The 15,257-nt window shown below is 37.3% G+C and overlaps 1 protein-coding gene across 1 annotated transcript in view; it reads left to right on the top strand.

The window, feature by feature from the left end:
* SLCO6A1 (solute carrier organic anion transporter family member 6A1) overlaps positions 1-15,257 on the top strand; it is a 108,338-nt gene that overhangs the window by 21,537 nt on the left and 71,544 nt on the right. The window contains exons 5-6 of the mRNA XM_020890443.2: positions 11,088-11,209; positions 12,278-12,390. Coding sequence (XP_020746102.2) covers positions 11,088-11,209; positions 12,278-12,390 — 235 coding nt within the window. The remainder of the gene's footprint in view (positions 1-11,087; positions 11,210-12,277; positions 12,391-15,257) is intronic.

Below are 15,257 nucleotides of genomic sequence, written 5' to 3'. Positions count from 1 at the left end.
TTAAAAAGTGACTTATGATGACAGCCTTACTACTAATTCTGCATATAGTTTTTTCTAATTGTGGCAAGAAACACACAGTATAAAATTTACCATTCTAACCATTTTAAAGTGTATAATACAATAATGTTAGCTATATGCATAATATTGTGCAGCATATCTCTAAAATTCTTTTGTCTTGCAAAGCTGAAACTCTATATCCATTATACAGTTGGGACTTCCCTGACAATCCGGTGGTTGAGACTCTGAGCTTTCACTTCAGGGAGTGCAGGTTCAATCCCTGGTCAGAGTATTAGGATTCCACATGCTGTGCAGCACAGCCAAAAAAAAAAAATCTAAAAAACCTAAGTAAGAAATGATGCTCGTTATACACCAACTCGCCATTTCCCCCTTCCCCTCAGCCCCTGTTTACTTTCTCTTTCTAAGAGTTTGACTACTTTAGATACCTTACATAAATGGAATCATGAAGCAATTGTCCTTTTATGACTGGCTTATTTCACTTAGGATAATGTCCTCAAGACTCATCCATGTTGTGGCGTATAACAGTATTTCCTTCTGTTTTAAGGATAAATAATATTTCATTGTATGTATGAACCACATTTTCTTTATCTATTTGTCAGTTGACCTTTAGGTTACTTCAACATGGATGTATGAATATCTGTTTGAGATTCTATCTTCAATATTCTGGGGATATATATACCCAGATTATTAGGTTTGTATGGTATTTCTATTTTTAATTTTTTGAGGAACTTCCATATTGTTTTCCACAGTGGCTGTATCATTTTACATTCCCACTAATAGTGCATAATGCTTCCAGTTTCTCAATATCTTTGCCAACACTTAATTATTTCCTCTTTTTTTAAATGGCCTTCCAAATAGGTGTGTACGAGGTGATATTTTGTTGTGGTTTTGATTTTCATTTTCCTAGTGATTAGTGATGTTCACATACTTGTTGGTCATTTGTATATCTTCTTTGGAAGAATATCTATTCAAGTCCTTTGCACATTTTAAAAATCAGATTTTTGTTCTTATTGAGTTGACACAATTCTTTCTATATTCTGGATGTTAGCCTTACTCCAGATAAATGGTTTGCCTGTATTTTCTCCCATTCTGTCGTTTCTCAGTTCACTGTGTTGTTTCCTTTGCTGTCCAGTTTAAGTTCAATGTAGTTCCACTGCTCTAATATTTTTGCTGCCTGTGCTTTTGGTGTCATATCAAAAATTAATTCCCAAAACCAACACCATGAAGCTTTTCTCATATATTATCTTCTGGGAGCTTTATTGTTGCAAGTTTTATGTTTAGATATTTAATCCACTTTGAGTTATTTTCATATATATTGTAAGGAAAGGATCCCACTTCATTCTTTGGCACATGGATATTCAGTTTTTCCAGCACCATTTATTCAAGAGGTTATCCTTTCCCTGTTGTATGTTCTTATTCTTCTTGTAAAATATGATTTGTCTCATATTTACGAGAGTATATTACTTGGATCTTTATTCTCTTCCATTGTTCTAGATTCTGGCTTTATACCAGTACCATATTGTTTTGATTACTATAGCTTTGTAATATATTTTGAAACCAGGACATATGAAGCTTCTGACTTTGTTTTTTCTTTCTCAGGATTGTTTTGACTATTTGGGGTCTTTTGAGATTCCATATGAAATTTTAGGATTTTTTTCTAATTCTGTGAAAAATGCTATTGGGGTTTTGATAGGGATTGCATTGAATCTGAAGGTCACTTTGGGTATTAAGGGCATTTTAGCAATACTGAGTTTCAGATCTATGAGCATGTCTTTCTTCCATTTATTTGTATCTTCTTTAATTCTTTCAGCAATGTTTTGGAGTTTCCAGTGTACAAGTCTTGGCCTTGCATGTTGCTCATTGTTAGTGCATAGAACCACACTTGAGTTGTATTAACTTTGTATCCTGCAACTTTGCTGAGTTCATTTATTAGTTCTAACAGTTTTTTTTTCTTTGGAGTGTTTAGCATTTTCTTAGAAGTTCATATCATCTGCAGACAGAGATAATTTTCCCTCTTCCTTCCAATATGGATGCCTTTTATTTCTTTTTCTTGCCTATTTGTTTTGGCTAGAATTTGAGTATTATGTTGCATAGCAGTGGTAAAAGTAGGTAGGTATCTTTACCTTGCTGCAGATATTAGAGGGAGAACTTTCAGTTTTTCACATTGAATACAATATTAGCAGTGGGCTTTTCATATATAGCTTCTATTATGTTGGGGTAATTTTCTTCTCTTCCTAGTTTGTTGAGTGTCTTTTATAATGAAATGGTGTTAAACTTTGTTGAATGCTTTTTCTGAATCCTTAAAGATGATCATGTACTTTTGTCCTTTATTCTGTTAATGTGGTATATCACATTAACTGATAATTATATGCTGAATTTTTCTTACATTCTATAATACATATAGCTTCTTTTAACAATACTAGAAAATATTCCCGGGGAAAAGGAAACATTTAAATGTGTGAATATAAAGTTTTCTTATTGAAATGAGGAAAAGGATAGCCACTATATTACAGCTCCACTCAACAGTGGCCTTGAAATACAGGAAATCAGTCCAGTGAATGTCCAGCTGTTGACCACTTAGCATAGAAGGGATGCCCTGAGGTATGCTATGCTTAGTTGCTCAGTCATGTCTAACACTTTGCAACCCCATGGACTGTAGCCTGCCAGGCTCCTCTGTCCATGGGATTCTCCAGGCAAGAATACTGGAGTGGATTGCCATACCCTCCTCCAGGGGATCTTCCCAGCTCAGGGACTGAACCCAGGTCTCCTGTGTTTTAGGAGGATACTTTACATTTTGAGCCACCAGGGAAGCCCAAGAATACTGGAGTGGGTAGCCGTCTTCAGGGCAACTTCCTGACCCAGGCATCAAATGGGGTCTCCTGCACTGCGAGAGGATTCTTTACCAGCTGAGCCACCCAGGAGGTGTAAATTTATACTAATCTTTATAGGCGTTCAGTTCAGTTCCATCGCTCAGCTGTGTGCAGCTCTTTGCGACCCCATGACTGGAGCATACCAGGCCTCCCTGACAATCACCGACCCGGGAGTTCACCCAGACTCACGTCCACTGAGTCTGTGATGCCATCCAACCATCTCATCCTCTGATGCTAAACTTATGCTGAGGTATGAATTTATACTAATGTATGGTTGGGACTTAGAGCAACATAAGAATTATGCAGCCAGGAGAATATGCAGATGAACCTCATGAAACTAGCACATGAAAATGGCATGCGTTTTGTAAGAGGCTCTTTAGCAATCAGACAAGGTGACCCATCCTGTCAATGTTAATCAGCCTCTCTCATCTTTTTCTAACCACTCGAAATTCTTCCTCAGTAAGCTCATGTAAAAAGAGCTGGTGAGAGTAATGATGACTTTGCATAAATGCACTACTTGGACTTCTTCACACTAAGGACAATCTGTCAACAAGAATATTTACCAGGATATAATTATTAATACTGCTGATTGTCCAGTTCATCAATAGTAGCAGTAAATCGTGAGTTCCCGATATGATGCTTTCATCAAGAGACAAGCTTTTATCAGGTTGATTACTTTGTCATCAGTTTGGCCCTCCATTAACCTGGAGATTTGTCTTTATAGGGAAAGATACATATCCTGGTTATGTTCTTGGCTGCCAAAGATGTAGAAACTCTACAGACCGTAAAACCAAGACCTGGAATGACTGTGGCTCAGATCATGAACTCCTTATTGCAAAATTCAGGCTTACATTGAGGAAAGTGGGGAAAATATCTAGGCTACTCAGGTATGAGCTAAATCAAATCCTTTATGATTATACACTGGAGATGATGAATAGATTCTAAGGATTAGATCTGGTAGAGAGAGTGCCTGAGAACTATGGATGGAGGTTCATACATTGTATAGGAGGTAGTGACCAAAACCATCCCAAAGAAAAAGAAATGCAAGAAGGCAAAGTTGTTGTCTGAGGATGCTTTACAAATAGGTGAGGAAAGAAGAGAAGTGAAAGGCAAGGGCAAAAGAGAAAGATATACCCAACTAAATGCAGTTACAGAGAATAGCAAGGAGAGATAAGAAGGCGTTCTTAAGTGAACAAAGAAATAGAGGAAAACAACAGAATCAAAAGGACTAGAGATCTCTTCAAGAAAACTGGAGATACCAAAGGAACATTTCATGCAAGGATGGGCGTGGTAAAGGACAGAAATGGTAAGGCCCTAACAGCAGCAGAAGAGATTAAGAAGAGATGGCAAGAGCACATAAAAGAACTGTACAAAAAAGGCCTTAATGTCCTGGATATCCACCTTGATATGGTCACTCACCTAGAGCCAGACATCCTGCAGTGTAAAGTCAAGTAAAGCTAGTGGAAGTGATGGAATTTCAGCTGAACTATATAAAATCCTAAAAGATGATGCTGTTAAAGTGCTGCACTCAGTACATCAGCAGATTTGGAAAACTCAGCAGTGGTCACAGGACTGGAAAAGGTCAGTTTTCATTCCAATCCCAAAGAGGGCAATGTCAAAGAATGTTCAAACTATAGTTCAATTGCAGTCATTTCATGTGCTGGCAAGGTTATGCTCAAAATCCTTCAAGTTAGCCTTCAGCAGTATATGAAGTGAGAACTTCCAGATGTAAAAGCTGGGTTTCAAAGAAGCAGAGGAACCAGAGATTAAATTGTCAATGTTTGTTGGATGATGGAGAAGGCAAGAAACTTCCAGAGAAACATCTACTTCTGCTTCCTTGACTACACTGAAACCTTTGACTGTGTGTATCACAACAAACTGTGGAAAATTCTTAAAGAGATGGAAGTACCAGACCACCTTACCTGCCTCCTGAGAAACCTGTTTACAGGTCAAGAAGCAGCAGTTAGACCTGACCATGGAACTACTGAATTATTGTCACCATGCTTATTTAACTTCTATGCAGAGTACATCATGTGAAATGCCAGGCTGGATGAATCACAAGCTGGAATCAAGATTGCAGGGGAAAAATAACAACAACTTCAGGCATACAAATGATACCATTCTAATGGCAGAAAGTGAAGAGGAACTAAAAAGTGTCTTGATGAAGGTGGAAGAGAAGAGTGGAAAAAGTTGGCTTGAAACTCAAAGTGAAAAAAGCTAAGATCATGGCATCCAGTTCCATCAGCTCAGTTCAGTTCAGTCACTCAGTCGTGTCTGACTCTTGGCAACCTCATGAACTGCAGCACGCCAGGCCTCCCTGTCCATTACCAACTCCCGGAGTTTACCCAACTTATGTCCATTGAGTCAGTGATGCCATCCAGCCATCTCATCCTCTGTCATCCCCTTCTCCTCCTGCCCTCAATCTTTCCCAGCATCGGGGTCTTTTCAAAAGAGTCAGCTCTTCACATCAGGTGACCAAAGTATTGGAGCTTCAGCTTCAACATCAGTCCTTCCAGTGAACACCCAGGACTGATCTCCTTTAGGATGGACTGGTTGGATCTCCTTGTAGTCCAAGGGACTCTTAAGAGTCTTCTCCAACACCACAGTTCAAAAGCATCAATTCTTCAGTGCTCAGCTTTCTTTATAGTCCAACTCTCACATTCATACATGACCACTGGAAAAACCATAGCCTTGACTAGATGGATCTTTGTTGACAAAGTAATGTCTCTGCTTTTTAATATGCTGTCTAGGTTGGTCATAACTTTCTTTCCAAAGAGCAGGCATCTTTTAATTTCATGACTGCAGTCACCATCTGCAGTGATTTTGGAGCCCAAAAAATAAAGTTAGCCACTGTTTCTACGTATATGTGCCATGAAGTGATGGAGCCAGATACCATGATCTTAGTTTTCTGAATGTTGAGTTTTAAGCCAACTTTTTCACTCTCCTATTTCACTTTCATCAAGAGGCTCTTTGGTTCTTCACTTTTTGCCATAAGGGTGGTGTCATCTGCATATCTGAGGTTATTGATATTTCTCCTAGCAATCTTGATTCCAGATTGTGCTTCCTCCAGCCCAGTGATTCTCATGATGTACTCTGCATATAAGTTAAATAAGCAGGGTGACAATATACAGCCTTTACGTACTCCTTTTCCTATTTGGAACCAGTCTGTTGTTCCATGTCCAGTTCTCGCTGTTGCTTCCTGACCTGCATACATATTTCTGAAGAGGCAGGTCAGGTGGTCTGGTATTCCCATCTCTTTCAGAATTTTCCACAGTTTGTGGTGATCTACACAGTCAAAGGCTTTGGCATAGTCAATAAAGCAGAAATAAACCAGTTCCATCACTTAATGGCAAATAGAAGGGGAAACACTGGAGCAGTACAGATTTTATTTATTTATTTCTTTGGCCCCCCAAATTACTGTGGATGTTGACTATAGCCATGAAATTAAACCATGCTTACTCCTTGAAATATCAATAACCTCAGATATGCAGATGATACCACCCTTATGGCAGAAAGTGAAGAAGAACTAAAGAGTCTCTTGATGAAAGTGAAAGAGGAGAGTGACAAAGTTGGCTTAAAGCTCAACATTCAGAAAACTAAGATCATGGCATCTGGTCCCATAACTTCATGGCAAATAGATGGGGAAACAGTGGAAATAGTGGCTGACTTTATTTTGGGGGGGCTCCAAAGTCACTGCCGATGGTGATTGCAGCCATGAAATTAAAAGACGCTTGCTCCTTAGAAGAAAAGTTATGACCAACCTAGACAACTTATTAAAAAACAGAGACATTACTTAGCCAACAATGGTCCATCTAGTCAAATCTATGGTTTTCCCAGTAATCATGTATGGATGTGAGAGTTGGACTATAAAGAAAGCTGAGTGCTGAAGAAAGATCCTTTTGAACTGTGGTGTTGGAGAAGACTCTTGAGAGTCCCTTGGACTGCAAGGAGATCCAATCAGTCCATCCTAAAGGAAATCAGTCCTTAATATTCATTGGAAGGACTGACACTGAAACTGAAACTCCAATACTTCAACCACCTGATGGGAAGAACTGACTCGTTTGAAAAGACCCTGATGCTGGGAAAGATTGAAGGCAGGAGGAGAAGGGGATGGCAGAGGATGAGATGGTTGGATGGTATCACCAACACAATGGGCATGGGTTTGAGTAACCTCCTGGAGTTGGTGATGGACAGGGAGGCCTGAGTGCTGCAGTCCATGGGGTCGCAAAAAGTTAGACACCACTGAGTGAGTGAGCTGAACTTCTTGACAGGAAAGGTATGATTAATCTAGATATTGTATTTAAAATGAAAGCATCACTTTGCTGATAAATGTCCATATAGTCCAGGCTATGGTTTTTCCAATAGTTATATGCATATGTGAGAGTTGGATTGTAGAGCAGGCTGAGTACCAAACAGTTGATTCTTTTGAACTGTATAATGGTGGAGAGAACTCTTGAGCGTCCCTTGGACAGCAAGGAGATCAAACCAATGAACCCTAAAGGAAACCAACCATAAATATTCACTGGTAGACTGATGACAAAGCTTAAGTTCCAATATTTTGGCCACCTGATGTGAGGAACTGACTCATTGGAAAAGAAGACCCTGATGCTGGGAAAGATTGAAGGCAGAAGGAGAAGGGAGCATCAGAGGATGAGATGCTTAGATAGCATCACCTACTCAATGAACGTGAATTTGAGAAAACTCCAGGAGATAGTGGAGGACAGAAGAGTCTGTTGTGCTACAGTCCATGGGTCACAAAGAGTGGGACACAAAGCAGCACATATCCTAGGCAAGAATTTTCTTCTCTACTGTCTTTGTCCATTTGGACAGGTGAAACTCTAATACTTTGGCCAGCTGATGCGAAGACCTGACTCATTTGAAAAGACCCTGATGCTGGGAAAGATTGAGGGCAGGAGGAGAAGGGGATGACAGAGGATGAGATGGTTGGATGGCATCACCGACTCAATGGACATGGGTTTGGGTGAACTCCGGGAGTTGGTGACGGACAGGGAGGCCTGGCCTGCTGCGGTTCATGGGGTTGCAAAGAGTCGGACATGACTGAGTGACTGAACCTAACTGAACTGAATAGAAATCTCATACTCTGAGCTTACAGAAACAGAAATTTACTTCTTATAGTTCTGTATGCTGACAAGTCCATGATCAAGGTGCTGGCAAATTCAGTGTCTGGTGAGATCCTGCTTCCTGGTTCATAGACACAGCTATTTTCACCCTGTGTCCTTTCACTGGTGAAAGGACAAGAAGTCTGTCTGGGGTTTTTAATCACATTCATGCAGACTCTACCATCACAACCTAATCACCTCCCCAGAGCTCCACTTCTTAAAACCATTAAAAGGAATCTTTACATGTGAATTTGCAGGGGACACAAATATTCATTCATAACAATATTCATTTTCCCAGCAGTGCTTACGCTATCACTACCGTTCATATAGATGCCCTATTCATCCCTGTGGTATCTCATTCCTGTGGTTATCTCTCTAATCTTTGACTAGGGATACATGATAAGACAAAGGCAATATGACAGTATGGTAATTGCAGAATTTCCTGGTCTTAATCTGCACACCATTATCCAGAAATATCTGGCTTAATAGAATGGTGTCATAGCTTGGGGCCCTCACCAGGATTTTAGGTGGAGTTTTTGGAGTTTTATATATGTAATATCATGCCATTTTCACACAGTAACAGTTTTACTTATTTCTTTCTGATCTGGTTGCCTTTTATTTCTTTCTCTTACCTAATTGCTGTGGCTAGTACTTCCCATGCTATCGTGAATAAGTGAGAAAGTTAAGCATCCTTGGCTTTATCTGATCTCAGAAGAAATGTTTTTAGCTTTCTGCTGTTTAGTGTGATGTTAGCTGTCTGTGTGTGTGTCATGTATGGTCTTTTTAGTGTTGAGGTATGTTCCCTCTATGAACTTCCTTGGTGGCTCATTGGTAAAGAATTCACATGCCAATGCAGTCTGATCTGTGGGTCGGGACAGTCCCCTGGAGAAGGAAATGGTAAACCACTCCAGTATTCTTGCTTGGGAAATCCCATGGACAGAGCAGTCTGGCAGGCTACAGTCCATGGGGTTGCAATAGAGTCAGACACAATTTAGAGACTAAACAACAAAATGTTCCCTGTATACCCAATCCATTGAGTATCTTTCATCATAAATGGATGTTGGGTTTTCTCAAATGCTTTTTCTGCTTTAATGGCATCATCATATGATTTTTATCCTTCATTTTGTTAATGTGGTGAATCACATTGATTGATTTACAGATGTTGAATCATCCTTGCATCCTTGGAACAAATCCCACTTGATCATGGTTGTGATCCTTTTAATGTACTGTTTAGTTAAGTTTTCTAGTATTTGGTTGAGTATTTTTGCACTGATGTTCATCATGGATATTGACCTGTAATTTTCTTTACTTGTGGTGTCCTTGTCTGGATTTGGTTGTACATTTAAATTTAACATCAATTTCAGTTTATTTTTGCATATAATATGAGAAATGGGACACACTTATATTTTTTCCTGAAAGGAATGTTTATTTATACTGATAACATTTTTTAGTCATTCCATGATTTTTTAAAAATTAATTTAATTTTTAATGATATTAAATACCATCTTTATGATAAATAAAATTTTCCTGTATATATAGATTTTCTTCCTGTCTCTGTATCTCTAGTATGTTCCCTGATATATTTTTTTATTTCATGCCAATACTAAAGGGTTTCAATAACTAAAGCTTTATTGTATTATTTTCTATATTGTTAAATAAGTCCTCATTCATCAAATAAGGGGCTGTTTTTACAAAATTGCTCTTTCAGATACATAGATAATTATAGGTTATAATAAAATATTTTGACTTGTAACAGTTGGATTTGTGTGTCAAATGAGAGTAGTTGCATGGTAATAATTGGAACCAATGCATAAATATAGTTAGAATACATAGGTGGGTTCAAATGTAAAAAGAAAGATTTCCAAAAGATAAAAAGCTGTGATTTTATAAATACTTTAAGAGAGAGAAAAATAGAAATTTTATGAATATTATAATCAACAAGGAAACAGAGTCCAGTGATAATCTGGAGTTGAAACTCCCTGGGCATAACATATCCACATGTATATATCCTTACTGAATTATGGGTATCAAATTTGTAACCCTGTGTCATTGCAAGTTGGCGTTTGTATCCCTGAATAATGTAGCAATGGGTAGGAAGTTGTCCCATCAATGAATAAATTGGGAATATTCTCCATACTCTATGAAAGTCGAGGCCTATATGTAGGCTACTCACCAGGTTCTGTCGGCAGCAGATCTTGCTGACATTAGAGTACCACCAAAACTAGTTCCTGTGGATGTGGACTTTTCCCCACAACAGCTGGTTGGACAGCATCTTAAATGTGTGTAGAACTGAAGATAATGGCAGCGATGTGGTAATCAGCTTCCCCAACTCTCCTCCTTAAATGATGTAAAATAATGTCACATGAAAATCCCCCCCCAAAATCATGGCCTGAGCATTATTGGAAACAAAGAATGTTGAAACTACAAGGCAACTGTGACTGAAAAGGGGGAAAAAAATCAACAAAATCCCGGCAGAGGACCCTTCACATTTCCATCTTACTTGGCCCACTGCAAAGCTTTGTGATTTGCAAAGATAGACCAAGAAAAACCACAGGGGAGACAAAGGCTATCAAAGCGTGATGAGTTAGGATCACTAAAAGGCTAAAACATGCTCAATCTGAGAGTTCAGAGAAGGGACAATAAGAAAAAGATTACCAAGGAATGGCAATGAGTGAGATACCCAAATAAGGTGTTAGTTGTGCAATTTAAAGGGCCAAACTTGTTCTAAAGAATTTGGCACATGATTTAAAGGGAGGTAAGAATGATTTAAAAAAATAGATGAGATTTAGAGTGATAGTCTTCTAAATGTGTAACTTCTGTTGGAGAAAGAAGTTTAAAAGGGGCAAAGAATTACTGTTCACCACCTGAGCAGACAGGGGAAAAGTGGAGAAAGGAAAAAATTTAGCATCCTACATGACAGAATAGAACCACATAATTGGAGAACTCACAACCACTCAATCTCAGCAAAACAAAACAATAATAAAGACAAATTAACAGAAAATGCTCTTTCTCTCTCTGTTTAATTGTGACTTTGTAATAAACTATGCAAAATTGAAAATTTTCATTTTCTCTATTAAAGTGTTGGAGACAGTGGTGATAAAGAACGTTGGCGGCAGACTTGGTGGAGTTATTTTGTTATTATTGCAGTTATTGCATGGTCTACATTAATACCATTTTCATGCTTTCCACAAAGTTTACGAGGTGACTATAAAAATATAATTCATTAAATTAAAAGAGAGTATATTCCTCACCCCTACCCTGATCCCCTATTCTCAGAATATGACTGAATTTCATTTCTTTCTGTGTACATTTCTTTGTGTGATGGACAGTGACATGTGCTAGTATTATTTGAACAAATAAAGCATGCCACCAAAGTAATTATTTTACTTATGTACCAGACTGTCATTAGTACATATTTTTGTTTTTTTTTTGTCATTCCTGTCTAAAAATGCTTCATACTATCTAAAATTTTCTCAACGAAAGAAGCATATTTAATCCTATTTACCTATCATGATTTATATTATAAGGTAAAGTAATAATTATTAAAAGTCTTTGGGAAACACTGGAATATACATGTAACATTAGAGAAATCAAATAGTTTCCTGATGGTAGGGCATTTAATTGGTACAAAATATTTTTAGTAATACCAAATTTGTGATTTTATATTTTAGGGCTATGATGTCAAATACTGTAGTCACTATATGCAGCTATTTACATTTTAATTTAAATTAAAAATCCATTTACTCAATCATAGGAGCTACATTTTAAAATATTTAATAGCCACATCATAGCTAATGGCTACGGTATTAGAGATATTGGAGAGTACAGATATGGGAAATTTTCCTTATCACAAAGTTCTTTAGGACAGTACTGTTTCAGAAGAGCATGTCTTTTAGTTTATTAGATTGACTTTGAAAGTGAAAGTGAAGTCGCTCAGTTGTGTCCTACTCTTTGGGACCCCATGGACTGTAGCCCACCAGGCTCCTCAGTCCATGGAATTTTCCAGGCAAGAGTACTGGAGTGGGTTGCCATTTCCTTCTCCAGGGGATCTTCCCAAACCAGGGATTGACTTGGGTCTCCCACATTGCAGGCAGACGCTTTACCGTCTGAGCCACCAGGGGCCACCAGCTTGACTTTAACTTGTTCAAAAATAATTCATTTACCATTTCAGGACAAATTGGGTATATGTTGGGATGTGTATGAATGCTTATTATATGTGTGTTAGTTATTTGAACATGTTATAAGATTCTTCTCCTTGTTAATGTATAGGCACAGCAAGGATAAAAGCTGGAAAACATAAACAGCCTCCTGTTTTGGACAGAGATCAAACAAAAGATCAGGAATTTGGACCTAGTATCAAGGACTTATTTGCTACTTTTGGGGTAAAGTATTTTACATGAACAAGCAAATTAAATTGACATGTATAATATTTTTGTTGTGGATTTAAGAAAACTGTAACGTGTTCAACTTGAATCTGAATGGAACTTTTGAAGTCTTAATTAATTAGCCTACTTATTTCATAGATAATGGAAAATAGGACCCATTTCACCTATGTGGCATCACTACGAACTTGATTAGTGTCAAAGACTGATACCAAGTATTTTTCCTTCTTCTATTGCTTTTAACTTTTATATTATAATGAATTGATTTTTTCTCTATATAAATAAATAAGCCATTTAATAAGATGACAGAGGTATTAGCATTATCTTTTTATTATATTTAAATAACTTAGAAAAGAACTTTAGAAGTTAACAAATACTCTCACAAACAACTTTTTTTTTTTTCATTTAGAAATGTTTATTTCAGAATGGCCTATAGGACCTTACCCAGGCAAAGTTCCTGTCAGCCCTTCTCATGGGTCATGACTGAATTTTGCTTTTATGAACCTACAAGTCAAAGCAACAAAACTAACAAACATGTATTCAATTTGCTAATATTTTTTGAGGATTTATGCATCTATATTCATCAGAAATTTTGACCCTTAGTTTTATTTTTATGTGCTTGTCTTTATCTGATTTTGGTTTGAGGGTAATGGTGACCTTATTGAATGAATTAGAGAGTGTTCTCTCCTATTAAAATTTTTTGAGATCACTTGAGAAGGATAAATATTAGCTCTTATCTATATGCTTGGTAGAATTCCCCTATGAAGTTGCCCAGTCCTGGACTTGTTTGCTGGGAATTTTTTCTTACAAATTCAATTTCACTACTAGTGATGGATCTGTTCAGATTGTTTATTTCTTCTTTAGATTCAGTTTTGGAAGATTGTATGTTTCTAGAAATTTATCCATTTGTTCTAGATTGTCCATTTGTTGGCCTTTAAATATTTGCTGTATTCTCTTATAATTTTTATATCTCTGTGATATCAGTTGTAATTTTTCCTCTTTAATTTCTTATTTTGTTTATTTGTATCCTCTTTTTTTCTTAATGAACCTAGCTTAAGACTTATCTTTAAAAAAAACAGCTCTTGATTTTGTTGATATTTTCTATTTAGATGGTAAGTTAAGTTGTTTATTTTTGAGATTTGTTTCTTCAAGTAGGTCTGTATTGCTATGAACTTCCCTCTTTGAACTGCTTTTGTTACATCCCATAGATTTGGGAATTTGTCTTTTTAATTTTCATTTTTCTCTGTATCTTTTCTGTTTTCCTCTTTGATTTCTTCACTGGCCCATTGATTTTCTAGTAGCATGTTATTCTGTCTCCACCTTTGTGCTTTATCCATTTTTTTTTTTTTTTTTTTGCTATAACTGATTTCCAGTTACCTACCACTGTGGTTAGAAAAAGTGCTCAATATAGTTTCTGTCCTCTTAAATTTGTTGAGACTTACTTTGTGGCCTATGTATGATCTGACCTGGAGAATACTCTATGTGCACTTGAAAGAATGTATGTCTGCTGTTTGGGGATGGAATGTTCTATGGATGTCTATGGATGTTCTATGTTAAGCTAAGTAGTCTAATGTGTCATGTAAGACCACCATTTCCATATTGATTTTATGTCTGGATGGTGTATCAGTTGATACAAATGAGGTATTAATGTCCCCTACTATTTTTGTACTCTTGTTAATTTTTCCTTTTATGTCTGTTAGTGTTTGCTTTGTATATTTAGGTGCTTATATATTAGGTGCACATGTTAATGAATGTTATGCCATCTTCTTACATTGATCTCTTTGTCATTATATAATGCTTTTGTTTGTTCTTATAGACTTTGTTTTAGTGTCTGTTTTGTATGATATGAGTATTGTAACCCCAGCTTTCTTTTCATTTCCATGAACTCTCTTTTTACATTCCCCTCACTTTCAGTTTGTGTGTGTGTCTTTAGCTCCGAAGTGTTCTTCTAAGCAGTACGTGGATAGATCTTGTTTTTTCTACCTAATCAGCCAACATTGGTCTTTTGACTGGAGCATTTTCCCAATGACATGTAAAATTGTTACTGATAGGTATGTACTCGTTGCCGCTTCATTACTTTTTCTGATTATTTTTATTATTTTATTATTATTATTTTTTCATTTATTTTTATTAGTTGGAAGCTAATTACTTTACAATATTGTAGTGGTTTTTGTCATACATTGACATGAATCAGCCATGGATTTACATGTATTCCCCATCCAGATCCCCCCACCCACCTCCCTGTCCACCTGATTTCTCTGGGTCTTCCCAGTGCACCAGGCCCAAGCACTTGTCTCATGCATCCAGCCTGGGCTGGTGATCTGTTTCACCCTAGATAATATACATGTTTCGATGCTGTTCTCTCGAAACATCCCACCCTCGCCTTCTCCCATAGAGTCCAAAATTCTTTTCTGTACATCTGTGTCTCTTTTTCTGTTTTGCATATAGGGTTATCATTACCATCTTTCTAAATTCCATATATATGCGTTAGCATACTGTATTGGTCTTTATCTTTCTGGTTTACTTCACTCTGTATAATGGGCTCTAGTTTCATCCATCTCATTAGAACTGATTCAAATGAATTCTTTTTAATGGCTGAGTAATATTCCATGGTGTATATGTACCACAACTTCCTTATCCATTCATCTGCTGATGGGCATCTAGGTTGCTTCCATGTCCTGGCTATTATAAACAGTGCTGCAATGAACATTGGGGTGCACGTGTCTCTTTCAGCTCTGGTTTCCTCGGTGTGTATGTCCAGAAGTGGGATTGCTGGGTCATATGGCAGTTCTATTTCCAGTTTTTTAAGGAATCTCCACACTGTTCTCCATAGTGGCTGTACTAGTTTGCATTCCCACCAAAAGTGT

This window comes from Odocoileus virginianus, chromosome 3, assembly GCF_023699985.2.
Source record: "Odocoileus virginianus isolate 20LAN1187 ecotype Illinois chromosome 3, Ovbor_1.2, whole genome shotgun sequence".
NCBI lineage: Eukaryota > Metazoa > Chordata > Mammalia > Artiodactyla > Cervidae > Odocoileus > Odocoileus virginianus.
The sequence above is the reverse complement of the archived record's forward strand: the minus strand, read 5'-3'. Positions and strand labels throughout refer to the sequence as shown.